Source organism: Rosa chinensis, chromosome 6 (genome assembly GCF_002994745.2).
Source record: "Rosa chinensis cultivar Old Blush chromosome 6, RchiOBHm-V2, whole genome shotgun sequence".
NCBI classification, from domain to species: domain Eukaryota; kingdom Viridiplantae; phylum Streptophyta; class Magnoliopsida; order Rosales; family Rosaceae; genus Rosa; species Rosa chinensis.
Genome location: NC_037093.1, coordinates 67308487 through 67325916, shown reverse-complemented (window position 1 = coordinate 67325916; position 17430 = coordinate 67308487). Strand labels below are relative to the sequence as shown.

General features: G+C 36.9%; 3 protein-coding genes across 6 annotated transcripts; 1 reads left to right on the top strand and 2 right to left on the bottom strand.

The window, feature by feature from the left end:
- Nucleotides 1-1809: 1809 nt before the first annotated feature.
- Nucleotides 1810-7316, top strand: LOC112169883 (WD repeat-containing protein PCN). 2 transcript variants are annotated; one of them, XM_040508891.1, is made up of 12 exons: nt 1810-2016; nt 2101-2156; nt 2282-2425; nt 2591-2873; nt 2981-3044; nt 3136-3249; nt 3376-3538; nt 4258-4408; nt 4530-5152; nt 5744-5925; nt 6038-6298; nt 6776-7316. In XM_040508891.1, the coding sequence occupies exons 1-12, from the start codon at nt 1995-1997 to the stop codon at nt 7080-7082; spliced, it is 2370 nt and encodes a 789-aa protein (XP_040364825.1). In that variant the 5' UTR covers nt 1810-1994; the 3' UTR covers nt 7083-7316. The 2 variants fall into 2 exon arrangements, with proteins under 2 accessions (XP_040364825.1, XP_024162740.1); XM_024306972.2 differs by having other exon boundaries at nt 1811-2156.
- Nucleotides 7317-8635: 1319 nt separating this feature from the next.
- LOC112169888 (protein SOB FIVE-LIKE 5) lies at nt 8636-9908 on the bottom strand. 2 transcript variants are annotated; one of them, XM_024306980.2, is made up of 4 exons: nt 9350-9908; nt 9161-9247; nt 9026-9067; nt 8636-8907 (listed from the first exon to the last, which is right to left on the bottom strand). In XM_024306980.2, exons 1-4 carry the CDS (start codon nt 9698-9700, stop codon nt 8857-8859), a joined length of 531 nt encoding a protein of 176 aa, XP_024162748.1. In that variant the 5' UTR covers nt 9701-9908; the 3' UTR covers nt 8636-8856. The 2 variants fall into 2 exon arrangements, with proteins under 2 accessions (XP_024162748.1, XP_024162747.1); XM_024306979.2 differs by having other exon boundaries at nt 9026-9088; nt 9350-9905.
- Nucleotides 9909-13173: 3265 nt separating this feature from the next.
- On the bottom strand, nt 13174-17370 carry LOC112169885 (putative nucleobase-ascorbate transporter 10). Of its 2 annotated transcripts, XM_024306975.2 has the most exons (14): nt 16410-17370; nt 16224-16321; nt 15967-16143; nt 15765-15865; nt 15606-15681; nt 15302-15361; nt 15037-15221; nt 14823-14919; nt 14531-14617; nt 14386-14444; nt 14140-14231; nt 13961-14038; nt 13719-13867; nt 13174-13619 (listed from the first exon to the last, which is right to left on the bottom strand). In XM_024306975.2, exons 1-14 carry the CDS (start codon nt 16591-16593, stop codon nt 13401-13403), a joined length of 1662 nt encoding a protein of 553 aa, XP_024162743.1. In that variant the 5' UTR covers nt 16594-17370; the 3' UTR covers nt 13174-13400. The 2 variants fall into 2 exon arrangements, with proteins under 2 accessions (XP_024162743.1, XP_040365179.1); XM_040509245.1 differs by having other exon boundaries at nt 13174-13867.
- Nucleotides 17371-17430: the final 60 nt, after the last annotated feature.

Here is a 17430-nt window from a genome sequence, read left to right as displayed (position 1 = left end):
TTACTAATGCCAAGTCCTTATGAATACCCCAATTGATAATGAGACGTATATAATCGGGCTGAGATTAAAATAAATGAAAGGGTTCAATCATCTCTAATAGGTCTTAATGTCTTATTTTGCTATTTGATTAGAGAGTTTCTATTAGGACCTTCAAATCTGCTCATTTGACCTCACTCTATTATGAATTATATATAGACATATATAACCTACTATAAAATGACTATTAAGGACAATAATTATACCAAAAAAATATTCTATTTATTTTATGTAGACTTTCCAATTCAATAATATTAGATTGTATTCCTTATTATTTTCCTTATCTATTTTCATTTTCCAATTTCACTACCTACTCATTAAAACATTCATATATATTTAATAAGAATTAAAAATATGATTATGTGACATAAAAATGTATGATATATATGTTGAACGCATATTGGTGAGGGAAAACAAAATAAATCCTTTTATGATTTATGACCTAAATTTAAGTCAATTCATTATATTTGCACAAAAAAAAAAACTTAAATAATTAATCATGTGGTACAAAAAATACATAACAGGCGCACCAGCCCCATTTCAAAAAAAAAAATACAGAAAAAAAAAATAAACATTAAAAAATGAATGATTTTTTTTTAGAATAAAAAAAATTATTTATTTATTTATTTTTGCACAGCTAAAATAGAAAAAATATATATATATAAAAAAAAAACATAATAGTTCATGGCATTTTCTCATTGATTAGACATTAATTTTTGAAACTCAAGTTTGATTAAGAAATGTATATTTAGTTAAGATTTATAGAGTGATTAAATCATTGAAATTATTTTTTATTTTAAAGATAATAATTTGTTTGCAAATTATATGAGTGAGGTTATTTGAGGAAATTTAGTGAGGTTTAGTGAGTAAACTTAGTATTTGAAAATTTGATAAGAGGTGTAAAAAGCATAGATGTCAAGTGAGTAAATTTAGAGGTTCTAATAGAAAAACTCATTTGATTAAGTTATTTATACCGAAACACAGGTCTTCATAGTATCATACTTTAGATATTCTTACCTTGTTACCTTAAATATGATATATATATTTTTAATTAACTACCATTCAATTCAGTAATAGGGAAAATATCACAGATGGTCACTCAATTTTTACATATTCGACACTTTAGTTACTCATCTTTTAAATATATCACTTTGGTCACTCAAATTTAACTCTATAATTCACTTTAGTCACTTATTTAATTTTTTTAATTAAAAAAAATATTTGCCACAATATTAATGATATTTTCGTCCAACCAATTGTGAAAAATTGATAAATATGTATTAGAATGAATGAGAGAAGTGATCAAAGTGAGATAAAATGTCATTGGGGTGGCTAAAGTGATTGACAGTGTAATAGTTGAGTGACCAAAGTGATATATTTGAAACTTGAGTGACCAACGTGTCGAATGAGTCATAGTTGGATGACTATTTGTGGAATTCTCTTTTTAGTGATAAGATAAAAACTCGTTTAAGTATGAAGTTCGAATATGATTGAATGGACACGTTTTTGTTCTGTTCTTTGCCTTCTTTCATGTCACAAGTCACAACGACTAGGGAACTAAAAAAGTCGTTATATTTTGTTCTTTCTGTTATGGAAACAAGTATATCGGGTCGGATATTATGAAACGAAGCGGTCAAGCTCACTAAAGCGGTGGGCCAGTGCATTTGGACTATGGATCAATAACCAATGGGCTTCACCTAAAATTTCCCAGACCGCAACAAACCCGGTTCACAAGGAATCAATCCCGGTTCTCGTCTCCCCATGACCTATTATCAGCAGCCGCGCTAAAACCCTCAAAAACCTAGTTACTCTCTACACAGCGGCTTCTTTCTCTTTGTGATGCTCTCACACCACCACCACACTCCATTCTCTCAGACCGTGAGAATCATCATCACTCGCTCCAAACCCTAATCCTTCTTCCCCGCCAAGGCTCTACGCTCAAGCCTCAAGTAGAGACCATGCTCGAAGTCTATAGGAACAGCTCCGTCGATTGGAAGCCGTCGCCGGTCGTTGCCCTAGCCACCAGCGTCGACGACTCGCAGGTCGCCGCCGCCCGCGCCGACGGCTCCGTCGAGATTTGGCTCGTCTCCCCCGGCGCCGTCGGATGGCACTGTCAGCTGGTACTGTCAACAATTTTACTTGCTATTTATTTGCAATGATGATATTGTTGATTTTGAATCAATTACTGGCTTCAAGTTTTGATCAATTCAAATGAGGATAATTGTTTTGTGTATTCTGTGTTTAGACGATTCATGGAGACCCTAACACGAGCGTTTCGTCGCTCATTTGGTGCCGGGCTGGCTCGAAAGGCTTGCCTTGTGGGCGGTTGTTCTCTTCTAGCCTCGACGGCTCAGTTTCGCATTGGGATCTTTTTAATTTGAAGCAGACGGTAAGCAGTTGTGCTTTAGTTAAATCGAGCTGAATATTGTTTAGCTTCTGTGACATAGAGTAAACATTTGCAGTTATTCGGAGTTATTTTTTGTTCGGAAAATAGTTCTAGTTATAGTTTGAAATGATTCATTAGACTTGGTGACAAAATGTTGTTTTGTTGCAGACTGTTTTGGATTCTGTGGGGGTCTCAATCTTTAATATGGCCGTGGCACCCTGTGTTAATGATACAGAGAATGGGTTTTTGAATGATAATGGGGGTGATCCTGAAACCAGTGATAGTGAAACCAGTGACAGCGAGGATGATTCAGACTCAGACGATGATCATGCACCATCAGTTCTTGTGAACCCGCGCGTGGCATTAGCTGGTGGTGATGGTTTTCTGCAAATTTACAGTATTAATGATGCAGATGAGTTTGTATACACTAAATCGCTGCCTAGGGTCAATGGTGAGATATCCGCTCCTCTTTGTCACTTGGAGTTCTGTTTTCTTTTCCCGATACTTCTCTTACTTTTGTAAGTTTATGTTTAGAGCTCATAGTCTTGTAATTTTCAGGTAGTGTTTTGAGTGTGGCGTGGAGTCCCGATGCAAAGTTTATATATGCAGGGAGTACTGATGGGTAAGTACGAATATGTAGATTGACTGTACATGTTGTGAGCTCAAACTAATGCCAATTTATTAAACATTTAATTCCCCTTCTCATTTCACAGCATGATAAGGATCTGGGATGCTAGAGGAGGCATTGAAAAACATAGGATTACAGTTGGACTCGGAGGCTTGGGTAGCGGATCTGAACTCTGTGTGTGGGCGTTACTTTCTCTGAGGTAAACATTGGCGGGATCTTTATAATTTTCTGCTGTCTTCGAGACTGATTTTTCAGTTCTGTCTGTCAATTGGGGTTTAGCCACCAAAATACTCTTTCTAAAAATTGAGTTATTGGTTTACACCAGGTGCGGGACCCTTGTAAGTGCAGACAGTACTGGAAGTGTTCAGTTTTGGGACAGTCAGCATGGAACTCTACTGCAAGCACATTCATATCACAAGGGTGACGTGAAAGCTCTGGCAGCTGCTCCCAGCCATAATCGGGTGTTCTCTGCTGGTTCTGATGGTCAGGTATGAGATTGCGTTCATCATAAGATGAAAAGCATTAGTAGTTATATGTTAATCTTATGCTACTGTTCTTGGAAAGTGAAATTTGCTATCCCCAGAATGTGAGGAAATAATCAATGAGTTTGGTTGTAGTTAAGGGACTCATAGTTCAGGGAAGGAAAGACTTGTTTTTACAGCATTCAAAATCTTTTCCTTACTGTGCAGTGTTTGAACGCTGTTTCTTATCTTGCTTGTGATCCGGTTAATTTCACCTTTAAGCTGCAAGTAATATTTAAGTTTATCTTATTGTCTCGAATGGTTAGCACAAGAATAGCTGAAAATGTTCTCTTTTCTTCTTTCATGACCTCCTTTTTGTGGTATTATTGTTCAGTAACATCTATGTTTAGACATAACCAGTACTCTCTGGGTGTTATTAAAAACGTGAAATTAGTAACTAGAACACTTGTACTTTTTTTCTTTAACATCATGAACTATTATGTGAAAATGGATGGACATTAGAGACTTCAAACTTGTACATTTTTCAGACATAATGAGCTAGGATTGAGTCGTCGTAGTTATTTGACTTGATCCTAGTGATTTACATGTGTATGTTGGTGATTCTATTCAATCCCAATATTTTTATTATTCTTTGTTTTTCACGTGCTAGTTTATCAATGAATAATTACTTATCCAAGTTTTGGGGCCAACTACTATAACTGCATTGGCCACTATTTTCTTGGCAGGTTATTCTTTACAAGCTCTCTAGTGAGACGCTGGGATCTAGTGTTGGGTCTTCTCCTAATGTAATGAAGAAATGGATCTACGTTGGTTATACAAGAGCTCATACACATGATGTTAGGGCTTTGGCAGTGGCTGTACCAATCAGCAGAGAAGGTATGTCCTTAACTTGCATTGTTTCATTCTTGCGTTTTGCAATTGTATGTTTTCCTATATCCCTTGTTACTTCTTTTTAGCTGTTTTCCAGTTCTTAATGGAGTTATTCTGTAATTAGCAGATCCCTTACCAGATCAAGGTAGAAAAAGAGCCCGTCGTAAGGACAAGCCTGTTGATTTTGGTTATCTTAAATGGGCACATTTGGGTGTTCCTATGCTTATCTCTGCTGGTGATGACACAAAGCTCTTTACCTACCCTGTTAAGGAGTTCACGCAGTTTTCTCCACATGATATCTGCCCTGCACCTCAGAGAGTATCCATTCAACTGGCACCTAATACAGAGTTCAGTCAAACATCATTGCTTCTTGTTCAAGGTTCTCATTCGTTGGATATCTTGCACGTACGAGTAAAAGCTGGTGCCTTTTTTGATATGGCTCGTGGCTCTTCAGGAGGCCTAGCCTCAACTAATGGGCTGTTTCAAATTAAGTCATCTCGGAAGATCATTTGCAGCACCATATCTAATTCAGGGGTGTTTTTTGCTTATTCTGACCATGTGAAAATTAGCCTGTTTGAGTTGAAGAAGTGTATTCGATCAGGAAAAAAAGAAGTGAAGTGTAAAGTTGGCGAAAGTGAATTGACTCTTAATAAAAGAGAACTTCCTCGAAAACTACCATTTGCTCATTCGATGGTTTTTAGTTTTGATTCTTCTCGCTTGATGATAGCAGGGCATGATAGAAGAATATATGTAAGCTGCCCTCTTTTTTGTTGCTCAATGTTGTCATTGTTTCATTTTATACTTCATCCCCTTACATTTTACCATGCTGCCTCACTAAAACAAAAATCCCAAGTGTTTGACGGTGGATGCTCTTGTTGACTACTGTTAAGTTCCCCTTGCATGCCTTGCTTCCGTTGATTTGCCAATAACTTTGTAATACACAGATTTGTCTTTATTTTCTGAGGGCTATATAGGGGCCACTAAAACTCTTGATATGATTTGATTTTTTTGTTTTTGTTGCTAGAGTATGGGAACAGTGTGATTCTATTACGTGAATTTTTCGCAACTCATTTTTAAAGGTAGCATCAGTATGTTTTGCATCATTTTCAATGTTTTTGGTTCTTGTTCGTTTATGTACTAAAATGTGCATACATGCATGTCTTTTTCTTGCCAAAAAAGAGTACATACCATCATTTTTAGTTAGCTAAAACCATTGCTGAAGAGCTCGATCATTCAGACTCTTGCAGCCACTCAGATTATTAAGACATGATTGAATGATGTGAATAACAGTATCCCATATACATTGATCATGGATGTCTTGACATATTTTGTATATTGCAGGTTGTGGATGTACACAGCTCAGAGCTAGTGCATGCTTTTTCCCCTTGCCGTGATTTGCATGATCAAGAACTACCACCTGGTGAGCCTCCCATAACAAAAATGTTTACGAGTTCTGATGGGCAGTGGTTGGCTGCCATCAACTGCTTTGGAGATGTATATGTATTTAATCTGGAGATACAGAGGTATGAAACTGATTCTTTTTTTCTTTTGCTACTGGCATCTTCACTTGATTTTGAAACTATGTTATGATATATCTACTGAGATTAAGAGTAATTTTTCTGTTCTTGTAAACAGGCAGCATTGGTTCATTTCAAGACTGGATAATGCCTCTGTGACAGCTGGAGGTTTTTCTCCAAGAAACAATAATGTTCTTATAATCACGACCTCTTCAAATCAGGTATATGCATTGGATGTTGAGGAGAGAAAATTGGGAGACTGGTCGAAGCAGCACACTTATGTTCTTCCCAAGAGATTTCAAGAATTTCCAGGCGAAGTTATTGGGCTCTCTTTCCCACCTTCTCCTAGTACAACATCTGTTATTGTCTATAGTGCCAGGTACCTCCCTGTCCATAATTTGGAATTATGTTATATGGCTTAGAACACTCGAACCAATTAGGAAAAATAGCCACCTCTATTCCATTGTGGGTAGCGACATGCAATGCAAGCTGAGTTTTGAACTTGGATCAGCTGAGGCCTCTTGCTTTTACATTTCATGAGTATTGCAATAAGTTGCTGTTACCATACCTGCAATTCAATCCAGGAGTTGCATGTAGGAATGGTATATCATGCTGCTATTGCTTAATATGGATGCCTAGGTAATGGCCCCAGGCCATGGAGGCTGAGGCATATGTGCCTCTGGGTATAGGAGGTCACCTTACTATCGCCAAATCCATTAGAATGATTCTTAACTGTGTAGAAGTAAGGTTATCATGGTAAAGCCCTTTGTGTAGCCCTTGTTATATGCAGCTGCTTAATGGGTTCAGCTTAAAATGTGTTTTTATGATATTAATATTAGTTTCTTTTATATTATAGGGCTATGTGCTTGATTGACTTTGGGATGCCTATTGATCGAGACGATGAAAGTGACATGATAAATGGTCAGGATCCAGCATTGAGGAATTTCCAAAGTAATGGGAAATTAAAACGCAAGTGGACAGACAGTCAAACTAAGAGTAAACTCTTTGGTAGGAAGAATTTTGAATTTATTCCATTCGGAGATCCAGTTTTATTTATAGGACATCTTTCCAAAAGTTCCGTGTTGAAAATATACAAACCATGGATGGAAGTGGTTAGAAATTTCGACTCTGCACCTGTAGACAAACATACTTTTGGGACATAAGTTTATGTCAATTAGGATTTAGCCTTTGAGGGGATCAGATGTGGCAGTCAATCCCTTGTGTTGCCATGCTTTTTTTCTCTTTGGTCACTGAAGGGCTGAAGTATGTTGTATTCTTCAAAAATTTTGTGTTAACAAGTAGTTTTTGTCTTCCAATTTTTTCACATCTACTTAAATTTATGTATGTAACTGTACTTCGATTGATTCCTCACAGTAGTATGATATTCATTTTCATTACTTCAGGAATCGGAAAAGAACTTTGCTGCTCCATACAAATACCCAAGGAATTTTGTAACATGAGCCCTGTTTGACTGAACCCTGACTAATTTTCATCTCTTTTATTCTCAACTCCTATAATCTTCGTAGGGATTAATGATCCTGCAAAAGGTGTAACTGGTGCTTTAAGGTATGGTCTAAATCCTTTTCCGAAAAAAAAGGTATGGTTTAAATCTTTTCTGGCATATAAAGCTTCTTATGGCTTATAAAAGAAAATATCTACCTCAAGAGTAATATGTTAAATATATGAGGAGGATTTATCTAATCAAAATGTGCCTTTCTAACATGTAGTGTTATCTGTTCTGTTATTGTCTGCCGTGCATTAATAAGACTGTGTCTTAAACTCTTAATAGTTTTGGGGGTCTTTCCATTCAACTGAATCTGTATTTTTCGATGAAGAACTTTAATCTGTATTGGATGAACAAGTGGTGCTACCCAAAAAAAAACAAAAACAAAAAACAAAAAAAAAGATTCTCAAGTCCCTTTTCAAGATATGGTGTGCAAAATTTGAGAATGGCGACCTATCAATAAACTGATATTGAAGGGTAGAGTCTCCAAGACAAGAATCAATAATTGCAGGCACCAATTTTATTCACGAATGATACGCTTGGTGGGTAGCTATCAAAGGGTGGTGGGGTGCTTTTGGTTGAAAATGAAGCCTACCTTTTGGTTCCTTCCTCCCCCAGAAGAAAACTCTGCCCCTTTTTCAAGCCCTAGCTAGATTGATTGCCTTGCATTCTCAAAATTTTCCCACCTAAAGTTGTGTAAGATAGGCTGGCAAGCTCAAGAAGAACAAAAGCCACCCATTTATTGCGCTTTTGGCTTTGGCTTTGGCCTCGTAATGCTTAATCATTCCATGCCTTCTGGGGTGGTGGTTGTGCGCGAATAGTTATCTGCTCATCAATTCCAAATGCACAGACTCTCTGGCTTTCAGAGGGCCACAATACAACTCTTTTTGTGTACATATAAGCTCCACTAGCGCCGCTACTCAAATCTATGGGCAAAACGAACTTATGATCACAAAACCAGCTTTGAAAGAAAGTGTGCATATGTGTGCTTATACAATACATTGGGGTATTGAAAGCAGGTATTTGTATACTGGGTTGTTCCAACTTCAAGCAATGTGTGTTTGGTTATCTTATTTTTAGGGTATCTGCAGCTGGAGTTAGATCGTTTCCTAGTATAATAAGCGCATGGAGCACAATATAAGGGACAGTAATTAGTGGCCAATGACGGGCCTGGAAAGAAGTCCCACAAACTACTGTTTGTTGATGACAACATGAAATCAAAAGACTGAAGGTTTATTAATATTTTATGTTCTCTCAGGTTGTTTCCCATTGCGTTGACAAGAAGAAAAATATAAATCACTAGAATTGTGGAAGAAAGAAAAAAGAAAAAGTGAGGAACAAGATCCATTTGAGATCCAACTGTTCCCTTTTATCTTTTACATTGTCCCCCAATACACCTCTCTATTCACAACTGCAGCAGCAGATGAAACAGTTCATTCATTCCCATCATAATCATTACTCCCAGCCTCCTCCTTGAAAATCACCTGTGCCAACAAATCATGACCCTTTAATTCTCTTTTCTTTTGTTACATTGGAAGGGATCAAACTCATAAGTTAACAACTTAACGACGAAAAAGAGAAAAAGGATGATAGAGCTTTTACCAGGTTTTGTGGAGCTAGAGATGAGTTCAAGTAACCAAAGTGCTGCAGCAAAGCAGATTTTCCCTATAAGAACTCAAAATTATCACTAAATTTATGTTAGTAGAATTGAATGAGACGAGAGTGAACTAGAATTACCTTCATATGTGTTGTTGAGAAACCCTCAGAGTATTCCAGTACATTCTGCATTGAAGGTTCATTCTTGGAAAGAGTACTCATCTTTTTCTGTAAAAACTAGAAAGCACCATGTTAATCATTGACCAAATAGAAATCTGCTCACCAATCTTTATAACTATCAATGCATGTTGTATGAGACTTTGATTTTGCCTTGGAGTAGTAGTTGAAGACTGAGGAGCTAGCGGTGTCATCAAGATGGTGGTGTTGTTCTTTGCCTCTACTTTCTTTGCTCTTCTTTTTCTTGCCTAATTTGGAAGCCGAAGAATTAACAGAAAACGAACACCCATCTTCATATAATTCTTGGTAATGTGGAGGTCCAGAAGAAGCATCAGACACCATGGATAGATCCTCCTCCTCTTCTTCCTCTTCAAATTCTGGTTTTGTTCCTACATAATCATCACCTTTTTGAATCCCATGGCTTCCAGAAAGATACGACTGATCTAGGTAATGTGTCCACCCAGATTCACACCCACTATTGTATTGTGATTGTGATATGTTCATCTCCACACACACTCTTAACTACACAGTATAGAAAAGGGTGGTGTTATTTAGGCTCAGAAGAACTAACACTGATGATGAAAGTGAAAGAGAATGAGAATGATATTATTTTGCAAATGCAATTAGCTACTCTGCTCTATCCCTCTATTTATGTTGTTGTTCTTTATATAAATACAAGTTAAGAGGGATGAAAGAAAAAACCAAACTTGAATCCTAGACTACGTTTGTCCTTTGCTCTATATCTTCTTGGCCTTGTTGTTTCTATCCCTTTGTGGATGAATCAAAATTGCCAGTTGGCTTTTGTATGTGGGGGCGAGAGAGAAAGCCAACAGTTCGTGTAATAGTGGTGATAATAAGGGCAGATTTTACTTTTTTAAGTGCTTCATCTTCCCTCAATTGATGATAATTTGGGTTATGCAAAGCCTGGTCTTGTCTATAGCCTACCTATAGCCAAAGGCTCATCCTTCCTCAGTAAGTTAGGCCAAGTCTATGAGTTTGAATAATTTAGGAAATTAAAGAGTAAGCATTTGTTAGAGGGTCTTCATTAGTCTTGTTGAGTTTTTGTAAACTCTGTTTTGATGTTGGAGATAATTCCAAGCTTATTTCTGCTAGCGTGGGCAAACCAAACTTGGGAAATACTTAACAAGATAAGCAAATTGGACTTAACTTGTCCTTGGATGGTTTTAGCTAAGTGCACTTAGCTAAGAGAAGAAACTCCCTGATTTCTTTGACATTCTGGTATAGCAAATGAGATTGAAATTTGACATTTCCTGGTGTTTAACTAAAGGCACTTTAATCAGTCTATATAACATATATCATTGACTCTTTTGGAGACTAGGTCTTCAGAGACGTCTAGACTCTAGAGTAAGACACTGGTGCGCTTGGCAATAATTCTTCAGGACGGAATTAACTCACTAACAGAAAAGGCCAGAATAGTTTAATCATTCATGGAAAATAGGAAAAATATACAATGATCAATATCATAGGAGAATAAGTACAGAATAGCATAGTACAACTATTGGATATATATGCTGAAAATGCTTGGTGACAAAACCCTTTTTTCATTAAACCACAGAAATCTGCTTGAATACCTCCAATATATACTTTGTTGGGTCCATGCAGATAATGTTCAACAGCTTCTGTATATTTGTATAAGGTGTAAAAAAATAAAATAAAATAATTTCAGAACAAAACAGAAAATGATATGTCATCCATGTACTGAATCTTCCATTTCCTCTCTGGCATCAACTTTTGGAGTTTTGGTTGAAATCATCATTTCATGAATGTCTGTCTGGCATGGTTCTGCATGCTGTAAATTTTGCCTTCTGTTATATATTTCACCTGGGAAATGTGATTTCTGCAAAACCCAGTTCTTGGATTTGTTAATCGATCTGCTCCAATGTCGGTTTAACTACAAGGTTAAAATAGGGTTCGAAGAAATCTGGAAAATTATTTGAAGAGAGAGACCCCTCCCCAATGTGGCATGAACTCAATGATTATGGATTATGACTCTTTAGAAGGATCACGGGAGCTGATGTATGTATCTTTGTCTAACTTGATCAGCACATGCCTCTTTTTATTGCTTGTGGACCTTACCATTGTTTATATCATCCACAATTTAATGTATGACTCTGTATATATGACTTGGAGTTTTGGCGTTTTGGCTTTGCTTTATAGGGTTCCCAATTCTTTTAAATTTCGTCCCCAAATATTTCAATCCTACTTCAACAGTGTAATGCAGTGACCTATAACCAGTGACAAGTTAAGAATTTTTCATTCTCGGAGCGATATGTATCAGCTCAGCTTGCTCTTGCCTCGGCCTTTCTGAGACAATTCATGGAACGTCTTGTTGTCTTCAAAGTGAAAATAAATCAAGTGGACTTAGTCATGTTTGGCTGGACTTAGTCAAACATGTGAATGAATTACATGAAGTGGTCCGAAGTAGGTATATATATGGTTGTTGCCTGTTGGGATCAACAAGAGTGGCAATCCAAGATGAGCTAAAGCTATAGCATTTAACTCAAAACTCGAAACTAAATCTCTCTTATCTGGACTTAATTGACCAGTGTTGACATTGCTAAATATCGCCCATATACATGCAACTAGTTAGGTATGGGCTCTTCTGCACTACAGCAAGAACTAATTTCCAATCGACATTGGTCCGGCCCCTACCATATATGATTCTATGAAAAAGGTCAAACAGTGCCAGTTGCTGGTAGGAAGCCCCTCTGTGGTTCTATAAACATCCATATTGATCACCAACCTACTCACAATTCAAAATGCATGCTTCCAACTTCTCCTTCCCTCAAAATAGACAGCTTCACTTTCTTTCACTTTCATGGCTTATACCCAACAATATTCCAAGTCCCCATCACCAAAATAAAAGTCAAATATCATTGAGAGTAGTAATCAAAAACTAATAGTCATTGATCAATCATTTGAGCATTATATATAGTTAAGCTCTTCTACTTCCATTTTTACTCCAAATTGAAAATGGCATGTATTTTAACTATTTGGAACCATATGATGAAAACTTGTCACATCCCACATATTAAGGGCACATGGGATCACACCACTACTACTTATGAGGCTGTGTAAGGCCACTAAAAAGAAGCAAAATCCTGTTGGAAAGTACTGAAAAATAATAGTGTGAGCCAAATAATTTTCAAGAAAACAAAAACCATGTTTCAAGGGACCATGATATGGTCTGTGGAGAGGTACTGGGACACAACTGTCATCCGATTGCAAGTTCCGAACCAATCCCTTGGCTTAATTTGCATGTCATCCACACCCAAAACCCATCAGTGATGTGTGTATATGTACATATTATGTATATATTATTATATTTGCCGCACGTATAGACGGTTTTGATCTGCTGACAGGTGACAAATCCTGTTTTAATTTTTATCAAGGCATTTTGTGAAGCATATATTTGCAGCTTTATGATTTTCTTATCACCTCATCTGAGGGATTTGATTTGTCATTCATTCCATTGGCCACCTGCACCCAAAACGGTCAGCGCAAGTTGCAGAATCATATGGAAATGTGGATGACAGCTAGCTTAGACCCAGTTCCAGGTTTAGGGTACTGTACCTGCAGCGGTAACAAAATGCCCCAGGTTAAACAAATTGATATACATTGTTTGCTCATTTCCTAGAGACTCAAGTTTTTGGGGTCACGTCTTGATAGGTAAAAAGTTTTGCGTTCGAAGCCTCGAATTCTCATTTCCTACCTCTTTAGTGGTCTGCAGAATGAGGCTGCACCTTTATGTTTCTCTGATATTCCTACTTCATGTAAACTTCGGGTGTGGTACCAGTGCCACTGTAAATTATTCCAGAGCTGTAACCTCGGTAGGTGCTTTGAGCATGTAGCCATTTACCATATGATACACGTACGTGGTGTGAGATATAGGCATTGCAATCAAATCAGAAGAAAAGCCAAGTAACATGAACAGAGAAATATTACCCAAAGCGCATATAAGTTAAAAGGAAAAGACTAATAGTATACTATGTCCAAACACAATAGGACATCACAGATATCAAGGAAACTGTAGAAATGTCTGTCTGGACGAACTTTTGTAAATAATGTAGAGCTGGAATAGTAGTACCAGAACTGCTTAGGAAACTAAAGAATGAATTTAAGTGTACAAGCAGATTACAAAACTAAGCAGAAATTTCTATGCCCTTTATTTGGTTTTAGAGATTCAATGAGCTGGGAAAAGCTTGTCCAGACTGCATGGTAATGCATAGAACTCATCATTCCTAACATCAGAACCATATACCCCAAATTTCGCCCACCAGTTCAAGCCACTGTCTTTTCTAGATGCATCATTTTCTCGCGAAAGCGAGCAGTCCAGTATAAGAGCAACCAGAGCAGCTACTAATGTGTGAGACATGAAGGTCACTGTCACTACATCATTAAACTGAAAAATAACGAACAGTAAATAAGTCAGGCTAATAATGGTGCAGAGGAAAAAAAGAAAAATTTGTGACACTGTTGGTTCAAAAATTAATGCTCTCACCCATCTAGGACCACAGTGAATATGCCCCAACCTATATTCTCTGAAGTATTGTGGTACTGAAATTCCCATGAAGAAAGAGAACCCCAATATAAATTTTGTTCTGAAACTGTTCAAGTTACAGAACTGTAGAAAACCAAGACCAGCAGATGCTGCAAGTGACATTGATTAAACACCAGTGTGATGCATATATACAAACGACACAAAGAAAAGGTCATCGATGACAGTAAGGCGGAGAGACATACAAACATAGCCAAATAAGATGCAGTAAAGAGCTGCTATGATTGGCATGGGAATAGATGCAAAAAGGGCTCCACATTTTCCTGGTAAAGATGACCATTTTAGGCAACATTTTGAAACAGCTGTAGAAAATAAATAAGTATGGAGATTTATGTGAAATTCTGTTGAAAAATTGGGGGCATACCAAATATAGAGAAGAATATCATGAAACCAGCTGAAATTTGGATAACTCTACGGCTTCCAACTCTTGTCAATGCCAATAGACCAGCATTTTCACTATACAGCAAATTACAAGAGTATAATAAGAAGTGAAAATCTGGTAAAAAAAATTGCTGCATTTTACATGTACATAAAAACATAATGTCTGAAAGAAGTCACACATTCAATAAAAGATTTCAAACACGAATATCATGAGTTTTGACTTCCTTACACTGATGCAGTAGTGCCAGTTAGAGAACCAAACATCCCATTCAGAAAAACTCCAACACCCTGAGGTTCAAGATATCAAAATCAAATTGGCAATGGACAAATAAGAGTCATAACTCAAGTATATACATCAGAAAAAAACGTCATACTAGCCAGCCAACACCCCGACTAACGACAGAAGGGGGTACAGGTGTTGCACTCCCATATCTTGCTGTAGCATAAAATGTACCAGACGACTGCAAAAATGGAGGTGAATCATCAATAGGAATAGTTTATACACTAATTTTATAGATATGCTTTCATATAGCTTCTCAATCGAGTAAAAAAAAGTTTCAGAGTTTGGATTGCATTCAGCTACAATTATATGACACATTCACTGCTACTGATATTGACTCATTTCAATTTTCAAACCACTTTATATAGAGAAAGTAGAATGTTAACCTCTATGAGAGAAACTAAAGAGGCAGCAACCATTGCAAAAGCTTCTCCTGCATTAAAAGTGGGGCTTCCCCATTGAAATGGATATGGAATGTATATCCTGCATGTTTATGACAGAACCAAAAGACAAGGATATCAGCTGCTGTGAAAAATATTCAAGATACAGTAACAGAAAAATTACTTGTCGACAATGATAGCTTGCATACACAAGTCTCACCAGGGAGATGCAGCAAGAAGGCCAGAACGGTCAGTGCGACAACTCATCTGAGTGCTCGCAGGTTTGTTGTCATAAACACCACTTGAGGTAAGAAGTTGTGCAAATAACCACACAATTCCAACAGAGAACGTGACTGCAAATCTGTCAAATATCTGCCACTTTGTATTTATAAAACGAGAAAGATACTGCAAAACATGTAATAAAGTCAGTGTCATGAGAAAGGCAGAGTAAATATGCAGACAAATAGGGACCAATCAAAACTTGCCTGTGAGATGAATACCACGATGATCAACTCTGGAAGACCAAGTTCAACACATCTTGCCAACTAGAAGCAAAATAAGAGGAGAACAAACAAGAGTTCAATAGTGACTACATACACTGCCTATCAACATTTGGTATCAAAGTAACCATTTCTGCATAATCTACTTAAAGATTTTCGAAATGACAGGAAACACATGATTAAAAGCTAAGAAAACAATATTATTGATAACAGGTATTGTAATGCGTTAATAGTGCTAGTGATCAAAATGAATACAGGAGCAAAGAATGAAGGATCAAGAGGTATTTACCATAGGGAAACCAAGATGATAGAGGCCAAGTCCAGCAAAGGTTATGTACGGCACAATAGAAAGAGGGCTCAGAAACCTAAATCACAAAATATAAGAAACGAAGGTCATATTCACAAAGTATAAATGTTTGTAGCAGTAATTCAAAGCTTCAGTGTTTACCTTACAACATTTCTCCACAAGCCTAGGAAGCCCACAATCATCTGAAAACTGGCGGTGACAATTAGAGCCCCTTGTATGCCTCTCATACTTTGTAAAAACCTCTGGAAAGATTCACCCACAAATGTCACGGAGTTGCAGATCTCGGAAAGTAATCAAACTCCAAAACTAAATAAACAAATAAATTAAGCTTCTAGTTGATCACCTCATGAGGATCTGTGAATGCCTTGTATCTATTGGCTAGGATTATTGAAGTTGCGGGGAGTACATAAGTATATGATCCCACTACCACCGAGGGAAGTCTGGTCCCAAATAGAGATTGCAAGAGTGTGTTCAACCCTGAAAGAAAGAGCATGGTTTGTACCACCCTAGCCTTCTCAACCTGTGGTAGTGTACAACAATTAGTCTAATAATACATGCAACTATCAAGAAAATAAACAAAATAAGGGCATATATCCTTACATCGCCTCCGCCCATTTGAGGAACAATTGTGTTTGGAATCAAGACAGTAATACCAAGAGTTAAAAGATAGTGCTGGAAACCCAACACTATAGCTTCAGCTGCATAACAATGGATTTCAAGATAAGATTCCAAACATAAAGAGTTTAGGTTTTGAAAACCAAAAAGATGATGGGGAGAAATACGAACTCCATGGAGGAGGACTGTTAACACAGTACTGAACTCCTGGTAACTGCTCTTTTATTGGGTGTGGCTGCAACTCCTCGAACTTTTTGTCGCGGCCACCATCACCATTGATCTTCTTCTTGCCACTACAAGTACAACCACCACCGCCATTACTCTTGTCGTTGTTGCCACCACCGCATTGGGCCATGCCTTCTTAGCTCAGAGAGGATGACAGAGGAAGGAGAATGAAATAGAGTAACTAGGGGGTGCTCGATGGCACACCGGTTCTTTGAATTAATGGGCGGGAAGTAACTTGTAGCTTGACCGTTACAATCTCTTTATTGTTTTCTCTAAACCGTGTGTAATTTGAATAATCAAATATTAATTGGAGATTTGTAACATCTATTATATAATCAAATACTATAAATATATACACAAACATTGATTGCCATAGTTCCATTCTGTTCCTTTGATTCAACGCGAGGAAATACACTTTTAGATTCAAATTTGTTGGTGTTTGGGTGTGTCAGATGATTACCTTCTAAATTTCATGTGTTATTGGAAATTTACCTGTGTCATGAGTTTAATATTCGTAGAACATGATTTTTAGTATATGCCAGAACTTGTGAAGCATTGAAATATCGAAAGGATTTTTTTTCAAGAATTTTATTATTTTTTGACTTTGAAAAATCATAAAAAAAATCTGATAAAAATTTTGGTATTCCATCAATTAAAACACATTCTAAAGACCACAATTTACCAATAGTTAGATAGAAATGCAGTAGAAAAGTGCCATCTTGTAATGTAATGGCATGAAGAATATTAAACCTTGTTAAACACATCCTGAGATTCTTCTGGAGCACAATTTTACAATTCATCGATCTAAAATGTGTTTCATTTGAAGCAACATCAAAACCTCAACAAATTGTTTTTATTTTTTATTTTTTTTATGAATTTTATTATTTTCTGACTTTAAAAAATCGTGAAAAAAATTTACGTGTTAATTTTTGAGTTCCTATCATTTCAAGAATTATTTAAAAATCAA